This window comes from Sorex fumeus, unplaced genomic scaffold (genome assembly GCF_029834395.1).
Source record: "Sorex fumeus unplaced genomic scaffold, SorFum_2.1 ptg000063l, whole genome shotgun sequence".
NCBI lineage: Eukaryota > Metazoa > Chordata > Mammalia > Eulipotyphla > Soricidae > Sorex > Sorex fumeus.
The window spans coordinates 45400754-45427506 of NW_026606120.1; the positions used below are offsets into that span (position 1 = coordinate 45400754).

The following is a 26753-nucleotide window of genomic DNA, read 5'->3' on the forward strand; positions in this document are numbered from 1 at the left end:
AAGGCAAATGAGAATGTGACTCAGAATGACAGGAGCTCTAAGACATACAACTAACAGGTGATGTAGAAAAAGACTGAGACGGGAGGATGTTCATCCACGGGGGCTGAGCTTGTAGCCTCCCCTGCTGGTTCAGTGCAGGCCCCAGCGCCTGTGTTTGTTCCAGGTTTCAAACCAGCTGAAGTCAGACCTGCAAGGCTTGTGTTGGCAGTGCCAGTCTCCGCTGCCAGTGTGGGTGGCTGCTTTCGGGGCACCCTGCAAAGGAAGCAGGTTGGACTGCCGCCTGAGCGACTACGGTCTGCAGTTTGCGATTCTCAATGTACTCACTGTTAAGAATGAACTGCGCTTGATAGCTGAAACACAAGTTCTAGAATACTTTCTTTCCGTGAGGGAATGGTTTGAAAAAAGAATAAACTCTACTCTTCCCAGGAAACCCCAGACTCCTTTCTGACTTTATTCAGAGTGTGCAAGCTCAGGAAATGGAAATTGGTAGGAAATAGCATATAGGCAGTGGGCTCATCATTTCTGTAGTATTGAAAAATTGTGCCGAAGATTCCAGTAGGTCTTTGTTGTTGTTACTGTTGGAAGTTGTTTTCTTTTGGGACGGTGATATTTTTCTTGGGGTTTTTTTGGGTTTGTTCTAGTTTGGGGGTCACACGTGACTGCGCTCAGGGCTTTTGACTCTGCTAACACACAAGGCCTTGGTACTAGTTGAAGGGGAATTTCAGACCTTGCACACCTGGCAGCCCTAGAAATCAAACTCATAGCTTCACACTTACAAAGCAGACCCTCTAGCCATCATCATACTTAATACCTGAACTCATTTCTGACTGGTTTCGTTGTGTGTGCAGTGCGGGGGGGGTGGAAGGGGGGGCCATACACATCTATGACACACCCTGCCTTGCTCAGGCTACTCCCTTGCACTGTGGGTACCCATGCACAGTGTACATTCAGTCCATTTAGCGGCCTTTCCAGCTCACAAGCCCAGTCTCTCGCCAGACCCTTGTTGTTTCAACTTGCCTTTTCCCAGCATGGACCCGTTCTTCTCCAAGATTATTTCCCCTCTCACTGCCTGCCAGTGTATGCTCCATGACTTCTCTGTTCTCTGGACTGCCCTTCCACTGTGAACATCATCACCCACTCAGCAGCCAGCTACCTGTGCCTTTTGGATACTTCTGAAGTAATGAAACTGTTCTCTCCATACACACTCGCCTTGCACACAAGTATCAAATATGTCACATGTGGCAGCTCTGGAAATCAACCTCATAGCCTCACACTTATAAAGCAGACCCTCTAGCCCGTCATTCCTCAGGAGACTTAAAGTCAGTGTGCCCACATGCACCCTCACTCGGAATTGGATGGGACGGACTTTTCAACCATTCTGAACAGGCATCTGTGCCTTGTCAGCTGATTGATAAATTCCCCGATTGCCACATCCCCTCTGCCGAGAAGAAAGTATGGCCAGTTGTGATTGTGACTGCTTTCGTTTAGCCCATGATATTTAGCATTTTTTTGTGTGTTGCTTGAAACCCTTAGCTGGGTGTCTCCCACAGCAAAAAGAACCGGAAGAGGGGCCTATTCTTTGCTACCTTGCTTAGAAACGAGGTTCTACAGAGGCTAGAGAGATAGTACAGCTGACAGAACATTTGCCTTGCACACATCTGACCCAAGTTTTAAACCCGGCACACCATATGGTTCCCTGAGCACCACCAAGAACAATTTCAGAGCCAGAAGTAAGCCCTGAAGGGCTAGAGTGATAGCATAGCGGGTAGGGCATTTGCCTTGCATGGGGCCAACCTGGGTTTGATTCCCAGCATCCCATAAGGTCCCCCGAGCACCGCCAGGAATAATTCGTGAGTGCATGAGCCAAGAGAAACCCCTGTACATCACCAGGTGTGACCCAAAAATTTAAAAATTGAAAAAAAAAAAAAACAGAAGTAAGCCCTGAGCGTTGCTAGGTATAGCCCAAAAACTGAGGGGGGGGGGGGGGAGAAAGAAAGAGAAAAAAAGAAAGAAAGAAAGAAAGAAAGAAAGAAAGAAAGAAAGAAAGAAAGAAAGAGATTCTACAATGTGGAAAGGAGACTTCTCAAGCTTTCTGTGTCAAAGTAGAGGCACTAATTGTGGTCATTGGATTTTTGTTTTGTTTGGGGCCACTGCCACCAGTGCTCAGGCTTGCTCCCAGCTCTGCTGTACTCAGAGACCACTCCTGGCAGGACCCAGGGAACTACATGGGGTGCTGGGCAGGTGTCCTAGCCACTGTTCTGTTATTCCACCCCTGTTGTGATCATTTGTAAACTGACTTGTTCTCCATGAGTAGTAACAGAGTGAGGCTGCCAGGACCCAGTTTTGTTCTCTGATCCTCTGTAGCTTTCTAGCATGATCTGGAAAGTGAAGGAATAGGGGCACACAATTGGGAGCAATGAAATCACAGTTATCTTACATACATGTAGTGTGGCCAGAAAATAAGCTCGTTGGAATAGATACATGCCTTGCATGAAGGAGGACCAGGCTTGACTGCCAGCACCACCAAGAGTGACCCCTAAACATCAGGTACCAAGCCGAGAGTAATGTCTAAGGGCTGCCAGCAAGGTGTGTGGGGTAGGGGGAGCCACACCCGGCAATGCTCAAGGGTTACTCCTGATTCTGTTCTGGAATCACCAGGGTGCCAGGGATCGAATTGGGATAGGCCACCTGCAAGGCAAGCACCCTGCCTGTTGTATTATGTCTCTGGCCGCATACTTTTTTGAAAGAAAGAAAATGAGGACTGAAGAGATAGGATAGTGGGGAAAGTGCTTGCTTTGCACACAGCTGACCTGGCTTTCCCCACACTCCATACGATATCCCAGAAGTGTTCCCTGATCTGGGTGTGGACCAAAAACCAGGGAGAAAAAAAGAGAGAGAGAGAGAGAGGGAAAGAACTGAGATCCTGAGACTAGGGAGAAGTGAGTCCACTTGCCTTGCATGTAGCCAGTCTGGTTTCAATCCTCGGCACCTCATACCTCAGCACCCCCAGTCCCATAAGGAGTGAGTCCTGAACACGGCCCAGTGCAACTCAGAAATGGAAAAAAAGAAGGAAGGGAGGGGGGAAGGGAAGGAGCAGACACTGGAGGTGAGGACAAGACACTGGTAAACAATATGCCCAGAAATTGCAGGGATGTGCTGCATCCGGCACAGGAACCCAGGCCTTTTCTCCCGCTTTGCCATTCAGCATCAGCACAGGTTATTCCTCTCCTCACCCTCCAAGCCTTGACCCTGTCTCACATTACAAAACCAGTTTCTTCAGGTCCACTCTGAAGTTTTGTCTCTCTCCACAATTTACTGTCTCAGAGGGATTGTGCGTCTCTGTGGCCAGTTTCCCTCCTGCCTTTGGCGTCTGCTCCCTGCCTGGAAGCCCCTCCCCCTCAGAATGTGAATAGACCATTTCCTCTGTCCTCCTAACTCCAGAGGATTCCCCGTGTCTGAACTTCCATTGGCAGACCTCCTCTCAGACTGACCCACGCTTAGCCACCAAAGAATTCCCCTACTCATCCTTCAGTCCGTGAGAGTGAGTCGTGAGGTTCTCCGTTTGTAAAAGCACTTTAGTCTGAGTTGTTTCTTGTAGCTAATCCTGCCGGCCTGGCTCATTAAAGATGATAATTAACCCATTGCTAATTGACCTCAGAAGCCAGCCAAGCATCCTGTATTTTACCAGCCTTGGTGGTGGATTTGTAGGCTATTTTAAGATTTCTTAATAATCTCTACATTACCCCACTTTCCTGTCTGCATCCTATTTGCTCTAAGAACATTCTGTAAAATTAACAAGCTATAAAGTTTGATTGAAGGTTTCAACAAATGTGAGAATAATTGGCTCCATTTAAAGAAACAAGAAAAACAACCTGTAAACTTGAGTTTGTAGGGGAAACCCGTGTGATTTTTCGCTTTCAGCCAGCAGAGCAGTAGCAAGAACTTTTTAAGAGCAGAAAAAAAATAGAGCTGGCTGATAAGTGCAAGTTTAAATTCTTGATTCTCCTAAACCAGAAATTTTTAAAAATTTAATAACCTGGCATTATAATATCTGTATCTTCTTCGAAACTTATTTTCGGGGAGGCACACCCTGCTATACTCCTGGCTTACTTCTGACTGTGCTCAGGGATCACTCCTGGCTTTCCTCTGACTGTGCTCAGGGATCACTCCTGGCAGTGCTCAGGGAACCACATGGGGTGCTGGTGATCGAACCCAAGTCAGCTGCATGCAAGGAAAGTATTTTGCCCACTGTGCTGTGTTGCCGACCTGATCCATGAAACTTACTTGAAAAATATTTTCTCCAGAGAGGCATTCCTTAAGTGCAGCAGTTAAGGCACTTGCCTTGCAGGTGGCGAGCTTAGGTTCTATCCCCTGCGCCACATATGGTACCCCAAGCACTGCCAGGAGTAAGCCCAGAGCAACTTATCTCCCCACCCCCCGATAAATAAATAAATAAGTGCTTGTCAAGGGGCCAGGAAGAGAGTACAGTGGAAAGGGCTCTTGCTTTGCATGCAGCTGACCCAGGTTCAGTCCTGGCTCCCCCATAGGGTCTAGGTCTCCAAGTATCTACCAGGAGTGATACCTGAGTACAGACCCAGGAGTAAGCCCTGAGCACCATCAGGTGTTACCCCCAAACCAAAACTTATCTGTGTATCAAGAACCAAAAGCCCTGGTTCAGCTCTCTGATCCTTTCTGTTCCTTTCCTTGGGGGCATTAGACCTCAGTATTCAAGAGTATATCAGTCAGTGGTGCCTGGCTCTCAGTTCCTTCTCTCTCTCCTACCCTCCCCCACCTTCCAGAAGATACATCACTTAGATCTCATTTTCTGTTCCTTCCTGGGTTTGTCTGCCCAACCTAGACTTGACACCTCCCCCACACACACACACTTTGAGGGACTGTGGAAAGTAACCAGTTTTCTGAGAATACCATTTCTCACTTACATATTGCCCCATCAAAGATACTCCAGACCTGTAATCCAGCCTGCCTGCTCTCTTCTCTCTTGACCTAAAGGCTTCTTCCTGCTTTCCTCAGAACCTAACCTTTTGGGGCCAGAGCGATAGCACAGCAGGTAGGGCATTTGCCTTGCATGCAGCCCACCTGGGTTCGATCCCCGGCATCCCATATGGTTCCCCGAGCACTGCCAGGAGTAATTCCTGAGTGCAGAGCCAGGAATAACCACTGAGCATCGCCAGGTGTGACCCAAAAAGAAAAAAAGAAGAACCTAACCTTTTGCTTAGCTGCAACCTCTACTTACCCTGTGCATACATGGTATGTTTAATCTCTCTCTCTCTCTCTCTCTCTCTCTCTCTCTCTCTCTCTCTCTCTCTCTCCCCTCCTCCTCCTCCTCCTCCTCCATTCCCCCCTTTCCCCCCCTCCCCCTTCATTCCCCCCCTTTCCCCTTCTCTCTCTCCCTCTCCCTGGGACAGATCAGGCTTCTGTATCACCCTGCCACATCTCACTTTCAGTTTTCCTTTCAGCTTGGTTCTTGCGTGTAGACTTGATCCGAGTGATAACTGGAGCCCAGAATTCAGAGGTTTCAGTTCCCACTGAAGGGGCAATACTGCCTTAGATGGTTTTCAGGGGAAGGGGAGGGGACTTTCTCTGACTGCCTTTTCTCTGGCCAAACACTCCAGTTTCTTTCTAAAGCTGATGATAGGGCCAAGAAGATAGTTCAAAAGTCATGGAGTGTTAGGCCTCAAGTTCTGTTGCTAGCACTGCAGGTTCTTCGCATCCCCAGGTGGTCTACAAGCACCACTAAGGCACTCCTATTAAATAAATAAAGGACTTGGGACTGGAGCGATAGTATATCGGACAGGCACATACCGCCAACCCCGCTTCTACCCCCAGCACCTCATATAGTCTTCCAAGCACCTCCAGTAGTAATTTCTGAATGCAGAGCCAGGAGTTACCCCTCCAGGTTGACCAAAAAACCCAATAAATAAAGAACAAAGATGTGATTGTGTGAGACACACTATGTCCCACTTGAAATACACCTAGATTCCCCATCACCTTTGTGCACTGTCTTCTTCCAGAAGGGCCAGGACTGCCCCTGAGAAGGTAGAGTCCCTGGTGCTCCAGGGGATTCCCTAGCCAGCAGCCCTTTTAGCTGTTTCTTGCCTCAGTCTAGATCATCCTGTTAATAATTGTCCAGGAAAAGGGCCCTTTCTGCCCAGCTCTTCTCTGGAGAATCTAGATTGCCCAGAGCAAAAATGTACATACCACTTACATTCTGTTTTTCATTGCTATAGAATGGAAAAATGTACTCATGAACAGAGCTCTTGTGGGGATTATGTCATAGACTTCATCTGGACTCCTTTCTCTGCTAGCTGAGAGCCTAGCTTTGACCCCTCTCTTCCCTAGCCAGACAAAGATCATCTTGGAGAAGCTCTTTGTGGGTGGTGTGAAGGGCTTCTTCTGTCATGGTGTTTCAGATTAACTACATGACCCCAGTTCGAGCTCGGGAGGCTTTGTGTAGAATATTCCTGTAATCTCCTATAGAAGTCTTGGATCACGGGTACTGTGGTTTTTCTCCCTGCTGGATTTCAGGCAGATCAGTGGGCTATGTGGAGACAAAAGATTTTTCTGTCCTTCCAGGCAAGTCTTCGGCTTTCTTCCTCTCAGTTCCTCTCTCCACTAAGTAGTTAGAACCCATTCCTGACACCCCAAGTAGATACCTAAGATATCACAACATTTATGGTTCTCTCTGCCAGTTAAGTTCCAGAAGAGAGGCCTCTTCTAAACAGCGAGGTGGCTTTTCTCCAAAGGTAGGGTGCTTTTCAGCTCTGAGCACCAGCTGAGACCCCACTAGACGAAAGCCCTAAATTTTATTTTTAAATAAACCTACCCAGCAAAACTCAGGGCTTACTCTTGGATCTGCATTCAGGGGTTATTCCTGGAGGTGCCTGGAGAACCATAAAGAGTGCCGGGGATCAAACCCTGGTCAGCTGCATTTTTAAGACAAGTACCCTGCCCACTGTCCTGTCTCTCCACCCCCGTAAAATCTTTCGGAAGATCAACCATGTGTCCTCTTACCCTCCAGGGGAATAAGATCCCAACAGACAAACTTCCAAAGGAAAACTAAGTGCTTCTAAGCAGACACGGGATGAGGGGAGACTTCTTTTTGCTTTTGTGTCTGTGAAAATGACAGTTCCTGATCCTCTGAGGATGTGCCACGGGCCGGCTCAGGATGTCTGCAACCCTTGGTCCCTGCTGTGCCTTGGAAATCCCCATCTCCAGGAGTCTCACGTCCACACGTGTGTCCTTTCTCCCTTATTGGCCAGGAATTGTGCCTTCTTCCTGAGCCATCCAGCCTGCCCGAGCTCTGACAGCAGGAAGTCTCCTGCCTGCCCATGGGCACCTCTCCTCTTCCGTGCACATTGCTGTTGCCGTGCTCAGCAGGGGTGTCTGCAAACCTCTCACCACTCAGATAATGCCAGGACCCAGTGGAGGCTTTTTCCCTGTCCACCTCTCATCCCTCAGCCCCTGCCCCCACTCCATTCACCGGCAGTAGCCTCACACCAGAAAGGAAAGGCCTGGACCCATTACATAATTCTTCAGAGTGCAAGCAGTAGCTGGGGCAAAAGGTCAGAGGTCGTGGTGGGGTCAGGTGGCTGACACACACTGTAACGACAAGGTGGTTAAAATTAGACCACAGAGAGGAAACTGGCAGTCTTGTGGAAATGCAGAAGTTTCCTCTGCAAGTGAGAGGCTGGGGATGCAGGGAGGCCACTGTGCGTGCTGCCTGCCAGGCTATTACTCATTTCAACTCTGTTCTTTAATGCCTTTTAGCCCCTGCTTCTGTATTTCTAACCTTCCTCATCACATGTTTGATTACACGCAATGGAACCCATGATAACCTGTGCTGGTTCAAGGAGAGCCTTCTTCCTCCTTCAAGGGGTTGAGCCCAGGACCAGGCACCCCAGACTGAAAAAGAAGCCTTCTCTGGGTCGCTGAGCGCCTGTTAGGTCTGTCTCTCCGATGTGGGCGGTTTAGGTGTCTCGCCTGAGATGCAGGCCAGTAATGCTACCAGTACCACTGGTAAGGACAAGCAGGGACCACTCACTCCTCCGCGGGGAGAGTATCAGGTTTGGCTAGAAAAGGTGGCCGAGGATGGAATCTAGGAGCTGCAGTTGGCTAGTGCGTGTTGAACTTCCCGTGACTGGCTGTCAGGGTAGTACTCAGTTCCCCAGTTTCCTAAAGGGTTGGGTCACACCTGCCACATGTGCTCCCTTCTGACATGACAGAGTTTCTCCGTACATGGCAGTTCTCACTGCAAACCTCCTGTGTGTCCTATGTGGCCCTCTATCCTCGGCACCAGTGAAGTATAAAAAGCAGGAGATGGAGTCTTCACCACCAAGGCGTTCGTTGTCCAGGTGGAGGTAGCATACAGACCCGTGAGCAATCACGAGGAATCCGCCAAAGAGAATCTCCAGTTTTTCACTCCGTGATCAGACACAGAAATCCCTACCACATTGAAGAACAGCCAAGCGTCCAGGGGCAAGGGGACCCCACAAGTGAACTAGAGTCATTGATGATGAAAGGGCTGCCGCCCTGTCCTTTATCTGGTCACTGGAGTATGCTTTCCTATGTGGGGTGACCTTCACCGTCTTCATCCAGCAAGACCCCTTCCTCCTACTTGGTGAGGCCTGCCAGGGGCCAGAGAGGAGGAGACGGGCATGAGAGGGTGTAAGCCAAGCAGAAGACTTTGAAAGTGAGGGCATGCGTGTGGTCTCAACTGGAGAACCCTCGTCAAGATGACCATGGAAACCTCATCTGAGACACTTAAAAATGTGATGATTGCTCAAGATATTGAATTTCATTTCAGCTAAATTAGCCCCGCTTCTCTAACAGCCCTGGCTTATGTGCTGATGTGGCCACATGGGAGCAGGGTGGTGTGCACCCCGGAGAGGCAGAGCTTTGGTGAAACACCCCCACCTGCTTTGCCTGTCTCCCCTCTGACAACAGTTTCCTGCCTGACCCGAGTCTCTTGAGCATGAGAAGCTTGTAGGTGGGGCAGGAACCTGTCAAGGGAAGACCAAAATGATCCGTCTGAAATGAAACAGCCAAGAAAGCCCTCATCATTCATAGTGCACTGAGGCTCGTTTTCCCTGTTGGGAGTCTGGAGAGAGGGGAGCGAGGAGAACGATGGGGGGTGGTGGTGAGCACGCCCAGAGAGCCGTATGCCACGAATGCCGGCGTTTTGCACTCCACCCTTCCTTCTACCAATTAGATACCAAACTAAGAAGAATTTCACTTCATTTGTTATTTTTTTGTTTTGTTTTGGGGGGCCACACCCAGCAGTGTTCAGGGGCTATTCCTGGCTCAGTGCTTGGAGAACCATGCATTGCCAGGAATTGAACCCTGGGTTTCCAGTATGCAAACCAGATGCTTTAGCTCTTGGAGTCATCTCCCCAGCTCTTACTATTTTCTTTGTTATATTATCAGTTATTTTTATTAGATCAAGACTTCAGTAAAAAGGTAAAGCCACAGAGGGCACCTGTCATTGGTGGTGGTGGTGTCTACTACCCCAGAGATGACCTAGGGAGATGGTGACTTTGTTCCTTTAAAATCTTGGTCCTCAGTCTACCTGTGGCCTTCACCCACACAGTCTCTCCTTCCCTCATGCTGCCTCCCTTGGTCAGTCCTTGGACACGGTTCTCATGTGCCCTTCAGCCGACAGTGTCTCTCCTCTCTATCTTCCTTTACAGAAAAACACTGTTTTCTTCTCTCCCTCTCACCCTGTAGGTTATTGCAGCCGACTGCAAAAGGGTCACAGTGCTGAAGTATTTTCTGGAAGCCCTTTGTGGACAAGAAGAGCCTCTGCTGGCATTCAAGGGTGGAAAATATGTGTCAGTGGCACCCGTCCCAGACACCATGGGAAAGGAAATGGGAAGCCAAGAGGGAAAACAACTGGAAGATGAGGTACTATGCGGGAAGAGCCCTCTGTGGCAGAGGGAAGGCTCCTCTCTCCTCCCCCTCCCCTGCCCCCAGCCCTGCTCTGCCATGACTTTGGTTTCTCTACCCCTGGTTATTTATAACTCCTCAGCAGTGTCGAAGTTAATGGACTGGCCAGTTTCTCGAGAGTGCACTCTGCTGGTGCCCCTTCCTGCCAGTCCCACCCCAGTGCCTCCATCTCTCTCTCTACTACGAGTTCCAGATGCTTCTTTTTAATGTTACATTGGAGGAGAAGGAGGGAAGGAGTTTAATAATGTGCAGCTCTGGAGGCTTAGGAGAGGGAGGGGGATGGCGTTAGGGTTCAGGCTGAGGATCAAGTTTATAGATGTGTGGAGCTCAGAGCAGCACAGGCCTGAACTCCAGCCTCCAGCACACATACAGGAAGAGCTGACATTGCTGGCCCTGGGTGGAAAATCACCCCCTCCCCCAGTCTGCCCTCCCTCCCTCCCTTCTGCACATCCTGATGTGATTAAGGAATTCGCCTCTTGTTTGTTTGCCCTTGGTTGTTCCTGTAGACCTTGCTTCACTTTAGAGCCCACGCGTGCACATGCACACACGCGTTCACCAGTGCACCCACTCAGGCCAAGCTGGCAGGGGCCCTGCCATGGGTATATGGATCTTCCAGGGGGGATTGTTGATATGGGTCTGTGTATGCTGGGTTTGTATGTCTGTTTAAATTGCTCACTGCTGCCAACTTCCCTGCTGTCTGTGCGCCCTGAGAAAATGTGAGTATATGATGGTTCAGTGCATGTATGGATTTAGCATCCCTGCCAGCTGCCCTGCTGTGTCTGGGTGTGGGTAACTGTCGGGTGTGTGCTCACATAGCTCACTTTTGCCTGAAGATTGACTACGTTTGTCTTTTTTTCACCCCACAGTGTTAAAGTCAGAGGGAACTTAGGTGGGAAGAACATGGGTCTTGGAGAAGGGACGGAAGTAATTCTAGCCAGAGGCCAGGTCACCCATAGGCCAACACAGTCATTTGGCCCGCAACAGTCTCAAGTGCCTGCTGGAGCAGGGTGGGGTGCAGGGATGAAATCAGCAACAGGCCAAGGAAGCCAGATGTCAGCTGGAAGCTGTCGTTTATGATCTGAAGCAGTGATAGAGTGGCCACCTTTGGTTCAGAGTCTTCAGAGCAGCAAAGTCTTGGACTGGCTGGAGAACCCCACCCTGGCCCTGATGACACAGGGTTTAGCTTCCAGGACAGAGGTGGTTCCAGGGATAAAGCTGAGCCCATGATTCCAGACTCTCCAGATGAAACCTGGGCAGAGAATAATGGGAAAGAATGAGCTGTCAGTCTGGGAGGAGGCAGTTGGATTACCATAGCTGTGGGGTGTCCGTGCTTCAGGCAGAGCAGAGCAGTGCTCCCTGAGCCTCAAGCTCCAAGTCAGGAAGCATGGGTCAAATTTGTTCTTGAACCAGAAGGCTGAGGCAGGCATAGAACAGAAGCAAGGCCAGCTCAGGAAGGTTTCTGTAAGAGGTATCTTCTACCAAATTCTGCTAGGCTAGAAAGGCCCGGGAAGAAGGGCACAGTGTGAAGACCAAGGAGGGTTCTCCACCCTGCCAGGAACAGACCAGCTGTCCATTCACAGATCTTTCGTTGTGTCTCACTCACTCTCCCTCCTTCTGAGGCTGATTGACCAGACAAAGGTTGTGACCCATATACCACACTGCCCACTTCTTCCTTTTCCCACGGGCTCTTGGGTTCCTTTATGTTAATGGCCCTTGGGAAACCCTACCTATCCTGGTCTGTGTCATTTCATAACCCTGCACTTCCCTGTTCGCTGTGAGAGCTGAGCAAACCGACCAGTCTCACTTGACCTCCTTTTGACCTTTGTCAGGCTCCCTCCAAGCCCTGTGATAATCCTGGTATCCCTGATGTGAGCAGGTAGAGACACTGTCCCCCCAGACCAGTCAGGTGTCCTGTTTGATTCACTCTGGTCCAGGTTAACCCCATCAACAGGGAGGATAGATGTAGTCTTCTTCCTTCCCATGGCCTGGGCCTCTCTGGAAGTGACCCCTGAGACACCATAGTCTGTGGGTTGTCAGCTGCCTGGTGATTGTGGACAGCACGCTAGACTCCTCAGACTTCTTAGGACAGTGGCAGTTCTAGCCCCACCCTGAGATCTCATCTCTTGCTAAACTCCGAGACTGAGTCATTTAAGCTGATTAGGAGAAAGGAAAGAGGTTTCCTCAGACATCAGTCTTCCTGCATAGAACAGAGTCCAGTTCCTTAGGAATGCCTGTCTTCCCAGGACTAAGGAACTGCCTTGCTTTCCGCCAACCACAGTTTGATCCCCAGTGCCACCCATGTTCTCCCAAACTCAGCCAGGAATAAGCCCTGAAAACTGCTAGATGTGACCTCAAAACAAACAAACAAAAAAAAAAAATTTAAAGCACCTATCTTCCTATGCCTAGATTTTGCTCCCAAGATAAGCATCACTTACCTACCCGTATACTGTACCAACCATTTTCATCCAGGAGACTACCACAGATGGTCGTTTTTTTTCCTTTTTGGGTCACACCCGGCAATGCACAGGGGTTACTCCTGGCTCTGCACTCAGGAATCACTCCTGGCGGTGCTCAAGGGACCACATGGGATGCTGGGAATCGAATCCGGGTCAGCCGCGTGCAAGGCAAACGCCCCACCCACTGTGCTATCACTCCAGCCCCACAGATGGTCTTTTTAGGTGAACGATGAAGAGGTGAGGGAGATAGTTCACACACACTCTAGTGCGTGCTTTGCATCTGAGAGGCCCAGGTCCAATCCCTGGCATCACATAGTACTCAAAGCACTGTCAAGAGTAGTCCTTAGGCACTGCTAGAGGAGAGTAGTCTGTGCCACACAGGTCCTGGGTTGAGTTTGTGGGATGCCTAGCAAAGGTGAGCCATTAAGGGCCAAACCTGGGCTTTAGTGTCATTGGGCTTACTGTCTAGAGTCAGGACCCTCAGCCTATGCTGCTTGCACATTTTGATAAGTGTACAGACATTGTAATCAGATGCTTTAAGTAGATTCCCTGTTCTGCCACTTACTGGCCTTGTAACCTTGAATAAGTCATTTAGTTCTTTATTTATTTATTTATTTATTTTTTGCTTGTGTTTTCTTTTGGGGCCACACTGGGCTATGCTTAGGCTCTACACTCAGGGATCACACTTGGCAAGATTCAGGGGAACATATGGGGTGCTTGGGATTGAACCTGTATCAGCTGCATACAAGGCAAATGCCTCACCCAGTGTCCTAGCTCTCCGGCCCCACCATTTCACACAATAGATCTTGGTTTGTTCCTTTATAACTAGCATTGGTAAGATTATCTAATTTATAAGTTGTTGCAGTAAATGTGCTAATTTCTGAAAAACTCTCAGCCCAGTACCTGGCCAATAATAAGCATTCAGTAACTTGTAGCTTTATTTTCATTATCACTCTCATTATTATCATTCTGCTTGAAACAAAGCAATCTTCATGTCTTGCAAGTATAAGACTTTGGATTAAATCCCTGACACCACACACACACCAAAAAAAGCACAAAAATTTCTCCGTGTTACCCATGCTAACCCTGTCTCTCAAGGGAAGCTCTCATGGGCAGCTGCATGTTCTCTTCTGACCAAAGCCAAAAGGGAGAGAGGGAGGGAGGAATGGCGCCTGGGACCACCCGGGCAGTGGTTGCTCCTTAGGAGCTGGAGCTGCAGACAGGGAGGTGCCATCCCTGGGGAACACTCCACCAGCCTGGCAAGAGACTCCATAAACTAACCAGCCATCTCCTACTCTTCCCTTACCCCATGACAGCAGCTGAGCAAGGTCATGTCATGTGAATTCCTCTAACAGGAATTCCTATAACAGCATCCCCCACACCACCAAGCTGTGGTCTTAAAAAGAGCCCAGGGCAAGGCCTGCTGAGCTATAGCATCTGCTCCCTGACGTTGTCTGGGGCAAAAGAGCTTCCACGCCTAACTCCCAGCTGTTGGCCAGAATTGATTCCTATCAGATCGTTAGCATAAGTTAGTTTAAAATGGGTGGTTTAACTTTCCCTGTTGTTTTCCCCTTTGGTGATCTCAGAATGAAAGTAGGCCCTTCGCTTGATTTTAGTAGGTGTATGCAAAGAAGAATGAAGAGTGACATGTGTCAGCATGGAAGCGTATGTGAGTGATCCTGGTGAGGATCTATGACTCTATAAAAAGAGCCCTAGAGTACAAAAGGGGAGCAGTGGGGTGGGGAGTCGGGAAGTGGAAGCTTCTATCTCCCACCCCCACCCAGTGGATACACACACACACACACACACACACACACACACACACACACACACGTTGGCGCTTTTTGCAGTGAATGATTCAAAAAAGCATGAAGTGGGTATTCTAGAAGAACAGAAAGATGGGTCTGGTAAGTGCCACGGGCTCATAGTCTTCTCTTTCCCCGATCTGCTCCATCACCCCCAGGAGGAGGATGTGGTGATTGAAGACTTTGAAGAGGATTCAGAGGCTGAAGGCAGTGGCGGTGAGGATGATATCAGGGAACTTCGGGCCAAGAAGCTGGCTTTGGCCAGGAAGATAGCTGAGCAGCAACGCCGTCAAGAAAAGATCCAGGTGGGACCTTGCTTGAGTTGGTGACTCACGTTCAGGTGATGGCTATATAGGATATGAGGGGGGGTATGAGCACACAGTCAGGATGAGGAGGATCCTCTCAAGAAGAGTCTGACAGTTTCCTGTATAATTCACCTCATTCTCACTAAATGCTGGCAACACTTTTGGTACCTGGAAGCACCCTCCTGGGTTCAAGACAGAGGCAGGTTCTCAGGGAATCGGAGAAAGTTTCTCCCCCAGGGTTCAGAGAGATAGGTCAACAGTCTCAAGTACACACTCTGCAGCGGGAGACCCCTGAGCATAGAGCCAGGAGCAAGCCCTGTATATCACAGTTATGACCCAAAAATAAAAGCCAAGAAGTTTCTCCCCCAGTGATCATCTGTGAATGTGTACTACACATGTAGCAAATTTCACACAGTTTCAGAGGATTCAAAGTTACAATGAACCCTAGCCGAACCTTATCCTAGAGAAGCCATGGATTCTCCATCGAGAACTGCTGTTCTCAGGGAAGTCCTGTTATGGCCTCAAACTGCTTGTCTAGATGCCCAGTATTATTACTAATGCCTCTGGACAAGACTCCCTCAGCCATCCCAGAAAGAAACCACACAGTCTCCACACAGGGATTCTTCCAGTACCTGTGAACTATAACTTCATTTCAGCATGTTTTTCTTTAGTTCTTTTGGTTGAATGGAGATTTGTGGCTACACCCAACACTGCTCAGGGACTGCTCCTGACTCTGTGCTCAAGAGTGACTCCTGGTGGTTCTTGGGAGACCATAAGTGTCAAGAATCAAACCAGGATCAGCTACATGCTGATGTAAGACAAGCTCTTTTTTTTTTTTAATGTAGGAGTACTGCTATTTATTCAGCCACTGATTAGCTGATTGAATTGGGCATGAACTCCACCTTACTTTTTTTTTCATAGTTTTATTTTTCGTCTCATATTTATTTATTGAATCACTGTGGGAAAAGTTACTAAGCTTTCAGGTTTAAGTCTCGGTCATACAATGATCAAACACCTCTCCCTTCACCAGTACTCATTTTTCACCACCAAGAACCCCAATATACCCCCCTCCCATCCCTCCCAATGCCTGTGAGGCAGATGAACTCTTCTCTACATTGATTACATTCATTGTTTCAACAAAAGATGCACCATTATTGTTTAGAATTTCCCCCCCCCCAACAATCAAAATTGCTGAAAAAGGCATTGTGAAATACTTTGTTTTCTATAGCTGGTTATGAGAATCATATAATGTTCCGCGGCTGCTATTGTGGCCACGCAATTTTGGATTTCTGCAAAGAGCCAGATAATTACAAGATTGGTTTCTGTGCGTCTGGTGTTATGGCTGTGCTGGTGAGCCACTCGTAGGGGGCAACTCAGGACCTCGGTAGGGCATGAAGGACAAGCCGGTTCCACCCCCCTTCCCATGAAACTGCAGTTGCCCCATCACCGCCGGCTCATACCTGGCTTTCCTATAAGTTTTGAGGCGGTGGCCACCTTGCTGCTGGGGGGGTGGGGGGGATGGAAGGGAGCAACACCCTTTCCCTCCCGGGGAGGCATGGCACCATAGTTTAATGCATGGTCCATTCATTTTTCTGCTGCAAGCTGCCGGGCTCTGAATTAAGTCCTTTTGCCTTTGGAGCCATGGCCGTGCCAGAGAGCTGCTCGTGGGGGGCAACTCTGACTTTGGTAGGGCATGAAGGATGAGCTGGTACCATCTCCCTTCCCAAGAGACTACAGTTTCCTGTCACTGCCAGCTCATACCTGGCTTTCCAATAAGCTCTGAGGTGGCAGCCACCTTGCTGCCGGGGGCGGGGGGGGGGGGGGGGGAGAAAGCCAGAAGAGAGCAACACCCTTTCCCTCCCGGGAGACATTGTGCCATAGTTTAACATATGGTCCATTCACTTTTCTGCCACAAGCTGCCGGGCTCTGAATTAAGTCCTTTATGCCTCTGGAGCCATGGCCGTGTATGTGGTCCAGATGCATTTCTGCCAAAAGCCGCTGGGTTTCCAGATTTGTTTCTGAGTCTCTGGGATCATGGCCATTAATCAGCTTGATCAGGAGCCAGAGAGGCCATTTGTAGGCGGCGACTCGAGGTCTCGCAGGAATGGGGAGGAAAGGGCCGGTTCCACCTCCCCATCTGGTGTGTCCCCGCGTGTCTCATCACTGCAGACCCAAACCTGACTGTCCAGTGGCCTCTGGAGTATAATGGTCACCGGGCCACCAAGGGGAACAGGCCAAGGCACGAAACCTATTTCCACCTGGAGTGGCCCAGCGCCAGTAACCTAACTGCAGGAACAGGACACATTTCTGCCAAAAGCCTTTGGGTTCCGAGATTCATTTCTGAGTCTCTGGGATCATGGCCGTTAAGCAGTTCTATCAGGAACCAGAGAGGCCTTGCCTCCAATTGTATAGCTGAGCCGGAGGTGGTTTGTGGGTGTGTCTCCCACATACCTAGCTTTTGGCCATTTACTTTCTTGGTAAACTTTGCCCCAAGTTTTTGGGGTCTGGCCAAAGGCACAGCAGCAATTTTGGGGTATCTGCAAGTCTGACGGTGCCATCAGACTGCTGATGCACTCGCCTCACAGGTACAGATTGACCTGCTGGCGGCATCATACCCCCGACAAGCTCTTTTAAACTCTGTATTATCTTTCTAGACCTCAGCCAACTTTTCTTGGTAGCTCCCTTAGTCTGTTCTCTTGCACTATAAGCTCAGGTCAGACAGGGAAGAGCAGTCCCAGTTCTCGCCCCCCCACCCCACCCCCATTTAGAATTAGCTACGTGCATAGGGAAGCCGGCTGGCCTCTTTAGGAACAGTCAGTTTCAGCTCTCTCTGCAGCTAACTCTCTCCTTTGGTATAGGACTTGGTGGTATTTGTGGTCAAACAGACCTGGTTACAATCTGGGCTTTAGCTTTACCTCTTGCTAGTTTTTTCACTTTGGGCAAATTAGCTTCTTAGAGCCTGTGTCTGTGTCATAAAAGGAAAGTGGTAATAGCGTCTATCTCTTACAATAGCTCTGAGACTTTCAGGAGACAGTATATGTAAAGTATTTAGCACAGTGTGTGCACACACTATAAAACTTCCTAACTGACCACTGTTGTCTCGTGTTAGTCTAATTACCTGTCACAGATCCCTGCCTTGAAAGGGGAAATGAATGCCCATCAGGATTCATCTGTCTTTAAACATACTCATTTTATCCTGTTGGAATCAAGTGTTGCTGCCATAGTCTGTGTAAACCTCTATCATTGCCCACAACGCCGTCTCATCCTTAGGCTGTTTGTTTTTATGTTTCCTCTCATATTTCCCAAAAGTTCTTTTTTTTAAAAAAATGGTTTTGGGGTTTTTTTTGTGTGTGGTTCACACAGCAGTACTCCTGGCTCTGGGCTCAGGGATCACTCCCGGTGAGGCTCAGGGACCATATAGGGTGCTGGGACTCAAGCCCATTTGCAAGGCAAGTGCCCTGCCCACTGTATTCTCTCCAGCCCCTCCTGCTGATTTCTTACCATATTTCTCATGCATTCCCTTTTCTCTCTGTGCCCAGTGTCAGTGAAGTTATTCTAGTTCAGGTACTGATTTGGATTGTAATAATCAATCCAAATCCTTTGCCTTACGCAACTCCACAGGGTGTCATTTTCCTTATAGTTTGGGAATGATACCTTCTGCAGTTGTGTTCTCAGGGGCTCCTTCCATTGTGGTGCTAGGGTATTTCTCCATACCAGAAATGGACCCAGACTTCTCACAAATAAAGCATCGGTTCTTCAGGCTATCTCCTAGACACATACACTGTCTCTCCCCCCTCCCTCCTCCCTCCTCCTCTCTCTCTCTCTCCTTCCCTGCCCCCTGCCTTCTCTCCTCTCTTTGCACCATATCCCTGTACCCAGAGTGTTCCCAGTGGTGCTGGGGACATAGGCGATGCTAGTTTTTCAACCAGGCCACAGCTGCAAGCTAGACAAGCCTTAACCTTTGTGCTCTCTCTCAGGCCTGGCATCCCCACCCCCCTCCTTTTTTTTTTTCAGTAAGGACCATACCCAGCAGTGTTGTAGCTATGGGTTGTGCTACAAGTGGTCCTCTCTGGTGTGCTACGTTCAGTGCTCAGAAGCCCATGGAACCAAACTCACATGCTAGGAGCCTCTCACATGCTAGGCATGTGTCCCGCCACTTGAGTCCCATCCCCCGCCCCAGTCTCCCTTCACTTCACTGCAGCCAGTGCATCTTATGTGTTTTCATCATACTCTTCCCAAAGGAGCCTCTTCTCTGCTCAGAAAACATCAGTGCCTTTGGCTAATGAAGTCTAATTCCTTATTATGGTATGTAAGGCTTTCTTATCTTCCCAAGCTAGACGTTTTTCGAGCTGCTTCTCCCATTCCCCTTGAGCCCTTGCTTGCTGCTGTATGACTTAAAGACAATTATATAACTTTCCAAAGTCTGCTTCCTCAACTGTAAAATGAAAGTAGTAGTAGCATCTGCCTCAGGAAGATGGCGGCATACAAGTGACTGTTTATAGACACTAAGCCATTGCTCCCTGGACGTATCACCTTTCTCTCTGCCCTCTGACCTGCCTCTGCCCCTGCCTGCTTTCAGGTCTGTTTCTGTTTCGTCCTTAAACCAGTGAACCCTTTTTCTACTCCACATGTCCGTTACCTGTTCATCCTGTCCCCTTTCAGTCCAGAGACAAAACTCCATCTCCCCAGTGAACCCTTCCCTGATCCCCCTTGAAGGAACTCATCTCTCTCCTCACCGTTCCTGTGGCACCAGTTATCCTTCATTCGTGAAAATTATATGATGTCTCATGTTACAATTATTTCTGGACTTGTTTCCCCTGTCTGCAGCTCAGATTAGTAAGTGTAGTCAGAGGACACAGGAGTGAACTGTGAAAGTTCCATCCCGGTGGGGAGAGTGGAGAAGCCAGTGATTCAGAGTGTGAGCAAGCATTGCTCCAGAAAGGGAGTACAGGATGCAGTGGATGCATGTGCTGCCCAGGCCTTGCTGACAGAAGTGCTCGGTCGGCCTCCCCGGTGACAGGCAGCACTGTACAAACAGGAGCCCTCGTGTGAGAGTAGCCTCAGAGCCCTCGAGCACCGCTGCCCCGGAAGCCCGTTCTCTCTGCCTGCTCCTTCTGAAGGGGCTGCTCAGTCCCAGGTGCCCGGGACCCGCTGTGGGCCCTTTAAGAGCAGGCCCCACATGCACTGCTGATGGCAGCCCTGCCTCCTGTCAGCCCTCTTCCTCCAGCCCCAGAGCCACAGGAGGATTTCTCAGCAGAGGAAAAATTCCCCCCTTCCTACTCCCCCTCCTCCCTGCTTTAATGCCCGGGGCCCTTCACTTCCATAATTCTTCATTTTCCAGCCTTGAACGTAAGCCAGACACATCTGTCTGGCCATATGCGTGAACCCTGGAGTCTGTGCCGAGGTGGCTGTAAAACAGGGCCGGTGAAGGCCCTTCTGGGAGAGCGCGCACATGTGTGTGCCCTCGGGCCATTGGCTCCCTGCCCAGAACCACGGGGCTGCAGTGCTGCAAACCCATGTTAACCTTTTCTTATTTTTCCTCTTTTTGTTTAATTTAAGGGGGGAAAATCCCAAGGAAAAGGTATAAATTGTCCTGGGAGTGGGGGAGAGGCTCCTAGCTTGAGAGGCCATTATTGTTGGCAGGTACCTGGGTCACACTAATACAATAAGGAAGAGAGGAGCATCGAGTGAATTAAGATCGGAGAGATGGACTGTAAATTACACTGCTCTGAACTCCATCAGTCTCTAGGGGCGCTAACCGAGAGGTGTGAGGCGAGTCCCCAGCTCCCAGCGCCTTTTACAGATGCAGCAAAACAGGAACCACACATGTTTGGGGAAAGGGATATGAAGATGGGGTTGGGAAAAAATTCTCCTGGCCCCCATGATGGCTGTAAAGTCCAACTGAGATCTGGGATTGTAGCCACACACCCCCCACTCCGCTTCCCTACATCCACCTAGACCCCTGGGCCTAAGCTCATCTGTGGGGCGGGGAGGGAAAGCCCGGCCTGCTCTTCAGCTGTCCCTCCCTCCTTCTGGCGTTGCACATAGTCTGCTGAGTGGGCCTAGTAGAGGTCAGAAGAGGGGTGTGGGCACTTGGACCTCCACGGCTGGGGCTGTGGCACCCACGCAAGCCCCCGGGTGTTAGGGAGCCAAGTGTGTGCACCCGAAGGTTTGCCTTTCCTCTCTGCGAGTTTTGCCTGTTGCCTGAGATTCTCTGTAGTGACTTGATTCTGCCCACCTTGCTGCTTTCCACCTGAGTCCTCTTCACTCCCGGTACCATTCCTGAGAGGTGTCCAGAGCCAGAGCAAGGTGATGGTTTGTCTGGGAAATTGGTCAGAAGTGTTTCATTCCTAACCAGGCCCGCAGAGCAGAGCAGTCACTGAAAATTCTCCTCCAGGCATGAGGCGTGGCCTCTTGGCACCTCTACTGGCCCTGGCCCTGTGAATCCCCCGCCTCCACGAGGCTTTGCTGTGATTTGTGCTGCTGTCGGGTGGGGTCAGGTTTCCTGAGCAGTTGCAAACATCCCACCTGAAACATAACAGGCTCTTCCTCTGGCCACAGCTATTGTTTCCCTCCGTATTATGGCCACAGTCTTGCTCTGTAGCCAGCAATGACATGTGTTCTGAAAATAGCTACACTCCTCTGTCCCCTTCCCGCCCACCCACCCTCCTGAAGATGCAGTCACTCCTTTGTGGTGGCCCCAGGAGTTTCACTCTAAATATAGCTGCAGCCCATTCACACTGCCACCCAGCTGGGGGTGGGGGGGGCACTGTGGAACAATGGAGCCTACACAGAGCCCCCCACACCTGTATGGAAGCTAGCGGAAGGCAGACACTCAGCCCTGGCTCCTAGCTGTCGGAGACAGGGTGGGAGCCAGTGTGCTACCAGGCCAGGGGCACGTTCACGCTAGGGCAGGAAAGCAGATCAGCCTGTGGAGCTGGGCAGCCGCCCTCCTGGGTCAAGCGCATTCCCCAGCCCATCAGCCTGCTTGCAGACTGGTTCTCCAGCTGTTCCTGCCCCCTGCTCTCACCTCCAGTATCCTTGGGCTCCTCTCTTCCTGCAGAATGGTTAGCTAGAACACCCTTACGGAGTTCTTGAAGCAAGCTGAGCGGTTTCCTCCTTAACCCTCCCAGTCCCTGTCTCAAAAAAGGGCAGGACACCATGAGCATTCTCAAAACAGCAGATGAGATTCAGTCAGAGTATCTTTAAAGTGTGCTTCAACTCAGATTCTGTGATTTAGCTCATTTTCTTTATATAAAGAATCAAATTCTGTAGTGGGTGTGGTGAAACTACAAGAAACACATGATAGTTTCTTTTTTTCTGTTTTTGTCTTTGTTTTTTGGGCCACACCTGGAGGTGCTCAAGGTTTACTCTAAGTCTGCACTCGGGGGTCACTCCTGGCATGCTCAGGGGTACATGTGGGTTGCCAGGAATTGAACCCAGTCAGCCATGTACAGAGCAAGTGCCTTACCCACTGTATTATATCACTCCGGCCTCAAAAAATGTAGTTTCTGAACTCTACAGTCTAGTTTGAAAATAAAAGCAGTCCTCAAAAAACAATAATTAGAAGCAACAAGCAAGTCATCAAAATCAAAACTTTTTTTAAGCGGGGAGAAGCTGGAGAGATAAGACAGCAGGCAGGCACTTGTATGCATCTGATCTGGGTTCGATCCCCAGCACCCAGTCTGCTTCCCCCAGTATCACCAAGAGTGATCCCTAAGCTCATACATAGCCAGGAATAAGTCCTGAGTGCCACCAGGTAAAACCCAAAAACAAACAAGCCCCTCAAAAAAACCCTTTTTTGAGGGAAGTGTTGGCCACACCTGGCGGTGCTCAGAGCTTACTCTTGGCTCTGTGCTCAGGATTCATTCTTGGGGGTGCACAGGGAACCATATGCAATGTTGAGAACCAAACCAAAATGACTCAATACAAGACAAATGCCATAACCCCTATGCTATCCTCCAGCCCCAAAGCCTTTTTTCAAAAGTGAGGTTCTATGCTTGGTACTGCAGAGTGCCCCTGAGCACTACTGGGAGCAAACTCTGAGCACAGAGCTGGGAGGAGTCCCCAAGAACTGCAGGGATTAGCCCAGAAACACCACCCCCCTCAAAAAAAAAAGTATTATTTAAATTCTGTGGAACTGATTGTGAACACCAGATATCCTAAACAGAAACTTTGCTATGAGCAGTCCATCCCAGAGATGTTTGCCTGTACTGTCTCCAGGGAAGCTGGTAGCAGTATCTACTTTCTAGAGCAAAGGTGCTCCCTGCTCCTGCTGTCTGCTCCCTTTGATTTCTCCAGCTCAAGAAGGAACTCTCTACCTGCACTGTTGGTGGTTTCTCACCAACTATTCCTATTTTTTATTTCACTTCCATTTTTCATTTTTAAAAAATATATTTACAAGGGCTAAAAAGATCATTCAGCAAGTAGGGTGCTTGCCTTGCATGCTGCCAACCCAGGTTTGATACCAGGCATTCCATTTGGTCCCTTGAGCACCACCAGGAATAATTCCTGAATCCAGAACCAGGAGTACCTCTGGGCATCGCCAGGTATGTGCCACCCCCCCAGCAAAAAAAAAAAAAAAGATAATAACATCCATAGGGGCCAAGGAGAAAACTCAAATTAGGCCACATGCCTTGATGTATGAGGTGCTAAACTAGAACCTCTACTTGGCACAATGCATACCGTGACTCTTAAAAAAAAATGAACTGTTCTCTACCTTATCCCATCTCACTTTGGGTTCTGCTCCTTCATGGTTTCCCCAGAAAGCTACTCTCCTGGATATGTAGAGATGAAAAACTCAGCTAGGCAGGAAGAAATAATGACATTTGATACATTTCTGATAAGTTTCTAAAACTTCTAATACATTTCTAGCACTTTGCTTGATACTTTCAAGTACAAGGTGAATGTGGAAGTTCCTGTATTTCAAAACTTCTCACTTCTGATGACGGCATGACTCTGGCCAGAGGTACCAAAGGAGAGATGATTCTCTCACCCAGCAGAGGGGAGGGGAAGCAACCTCACTCCCTGAGGAGCAGAAGGAGCACCTAAGAATCCCCTTTCTTCATCTTGCTCTGCGTTGGAACGTGGCTTCTTCAAGTTCCACAGCTCCTGTGTCAGCTGATTGCATTGCCTTTATTTGTATTCTCAGTTTCTCAGTTTTTTGGGGGTTTTTTTGTTTTTTTTTTTATGGATTCGCATCCCTAAATTATCCCCACTATCCAGAAGGAATTTAACCTGGGAGCCCATGCCTGTTAGCTTTCTTGTCAGGTATTATTGTCTGTTCTTTCTTTTTTTTGGGGGGGGGTCACACCCAGCGATGCACAAGAGTTACTCCTGGTTCATGCACTCAGGAATTACTCCTGGCGGTGCTCAGGGGACCATATGGGTTGCTGGGAATCGAACCTCGGTCGGCTGCGTGCAAGGCAAATGCCCTACCCACTGTGCTATTGCTCCAGCCCCTGTCTGTTCTGTCTTTCCAGTTCCCTGCCAGCTTGCTCAAGGATGCTCCCATCCTCCAGAGGTGTTAGGTTAGTTAGCACCTTCCAGAAATAGAATTACATCTTTTGGCCGTACATTATAACTTCCTGGTCCTTTTTTGCCACCAGTCCGAATCAGGGTGTTCAGACTTTCCTTCAGCTCCCGGTTTGCGTATCTGAGGACCACTGTGGCACACCCTGAGCTGCAGACAGAAGGCGTCCTATGGAGCACTCCTTCCGGGCCAGCTCGCTGGACTCCGGGCCAGGGCCAGTCCGTCTGAATCACAGCATTCCAGTTGTATCCCCCTCACCCCCACCAGAGGCTGCTCCAGCTTTTTATTCATACAAACAAAAATAAATCTCACTACCGGCCTCTGAACTCCACAGCAGCGTGCTTCCCCCTTCTCCCCAAGTGTCCCATGGCTGTGAGTGGGGACTTGGCACTCTCCCCACCAGCATCACTTTTTCACTCCCTGCGCATCCTGTGTCCTTCTCTCACCGTGCGACCCAGAGATCAGAATGGGACGTGACGGCCGGCACAGGCGCCGTGCACAGCTGCCAGGAATCTGACGGGTAAAATCTGGAAAAGTTGGGAGGGCAAATGCTAAACACACACACACACAGCGCCACTCAGAGAGGACCGGAAACACAGACCCACGGAGGAGGCCTGCAGACTCCCGGCCCCTCTTCAGTCTGCCGTTGTTTGAAGGGAATGGGGCCAGTCTCATGACCCGGGTACGACCCTCGCCCCCCAGAGACCCACGCTGTACCCCAGGAAAAAAAGGGGCAGCTTCATTTAATCTCTTGAGACTCCTTGGGGGCATGTGGGGAACAGGAAGCAGTTGTGTGGTGACTCACTGGGCAGAACCAGGTTAAGGGAAGTTGTCTTCGGGCGTCCCTGGGACCGGATGATGGCAGCACAGCTCCAACCACCCTCAAAGAACTTGACCCCGCATCACCCCCAGGGAACCAGCAAGGCTGTGGCCTCTTCACCTTTCTGGCCCTGAGCCAGAGCTCAACTCCAAGCCTTGCCTGGACTCTTCCTAGAGGTTTTTCTACCCTGCTCAGAATAGGTTCCGTTAGCTCCTAAGCCCTGTGGCCACCTGGCTTAAAAGCACTTAAAAGCACTTTTGCCTGTTGCCAGCTGCAGCCCTCTGTATTTGTCATTGTTGTTTTTGGGAAACCATGCAGCATCAGGGATTGAACCCAAGGCCGCACAAAAGTAAGGCATGTGCTCTGCCTTAAGCCACTTCCCAGGCCCCTGCTGCCAGCTCAAAGGGTAGTTTGATACAAGGGCTGAGGAGCTTCTTATTCACATAACTAAGAAACAGCAGCCAGTTCCACTTCCTTAGAGCCAGACTAATGCTGGAGTGTCATTTCTCGAAGCAGACTTGCCCAGAGCTGACAGGACGGAGTGGAGCAGTGACCGAGGCAGTGTGCAGTCACGTCCCTGACTCTCAACACAGGTGCCAGCTCCCAGTCCTCCCAGTCAGGATCAGTCCATGCATTTTCTGCTTCTCTCGCTCAGATCTGGGTCCTTTACTGTACAGTTGGCTATAGAACACCAGGCTATGAAAAAATGTATAGTAAGAATGTGAGGAGACAGAAGAGAATGGTTAACTGAACCTGTGCAGGGACTGTTTCCTGTTCTTAAGACATGCTTGAGGGGCCAGAGCGATAGTACAGTGGGTAAGGTGTTTGCCTTGTACGCTGCCTACTTGGGTTCAAACCCCAGCATCCCATGTGGTCCCCCACACACTGCCAGGAGTAATTCCTGAGTGTACAGCCAGCCATAAACCCCGAGCATTGCTGGTGTGACCCAAAAAGAAAAAAAGAAAAGATAAAGGCTCAAGCCAGGCCGGAGCAGTGGTACTACTACAGTGGGTAGAGTGTTTGCCTTGCACACGGCTGGCCCAGGTTCTATCCCCTACACATATGGTCCATTGAGCTCACCAGGAGTGATCCCTGAACACACAACCAGGTGTAACTTAACACCCCCTCCCTCCCCCTCCCCGAAAAAAATGATCACGCCACGGTGATAAATGTCTTATATGACATTTATAGCTCAATTAAAAAAATAATAATAATACTGTTAAATGGCCAAGCCAAGTTTGATGCATGTATGTTTGACAGTCCTGTAAAATGGGACAGTAACCCAAGTCCCCTGGGAAAGTGGCCATGGGTACTTTCCCCTCATGAGGGGAGCTCAGTAGAAAGACCTCAGCAGACTGGGCCTCTCAGCCACATTTCTCATGCCTGCCAACGTCCTGTGGTCTGTGCCTTCCACCAGCTGTGGTGGCAGTGGCAGCCACCACTTACTCATAGGGAAAGGTCCCCAGCAGGTCACAGAGAAGCCACCCCCAACACTGAAGGCATGCCCTTTCAGTTTTACTGTCACTGCCAATGAAACCTCAGCAGTCTTCTTCACCGGCTGTTGGTGGCCACAGCTGAGGCACTGGTTCCCGTCACAGTTGGCACGCACATCTACTCCCCCCACTGCCCTGTGCATGCATCTGTGTTCTGCAAGTTGGTATGCGGAGAAAGGCCAGGAGAGGGCGTGACAGTCTGGGACCTGCTTGCCTGCCCCTTGTCAGATTTGTGTTGGCATTTGCTCCTGGTTTTTGGTTCTCAGAGGAGGAAACAACACAATAGTGACCATGTTCTATAGTGACAGCATACCCAGAGCCTTATCTCAGTCAGCTACTGTGTGTTAAGACTCTGTCAGATGTGACAAAAGTGGGTGTC

At 49.7% G+C, this 26753-nt stretch overlaps 1 protein-coding gene across 1 annotated transcript in view; it reads left to right on the forward strand.

Moving 5' to 3' along the window:
• SMG6 (SMG6 nonsense mediated mRNA decay factor) overlaps nt 1–26753 on the forward strand; it is a 283804-nt gene that overhangs the window by 245767 nt on the left and 11284 nt on the right. The window contains exons 14-15 of the mRNA XM_056127857.1: nt 9745–9921; nt 14383–14529. Coding sequence (XP_055983832.1) covers nt 9745–9921; nt 14383–14529 — 324 coding nt within the window. The remainder of the gene's footprint in view (nt 1–9744; nt 9922–14382; nt 14530–26753) is intronic.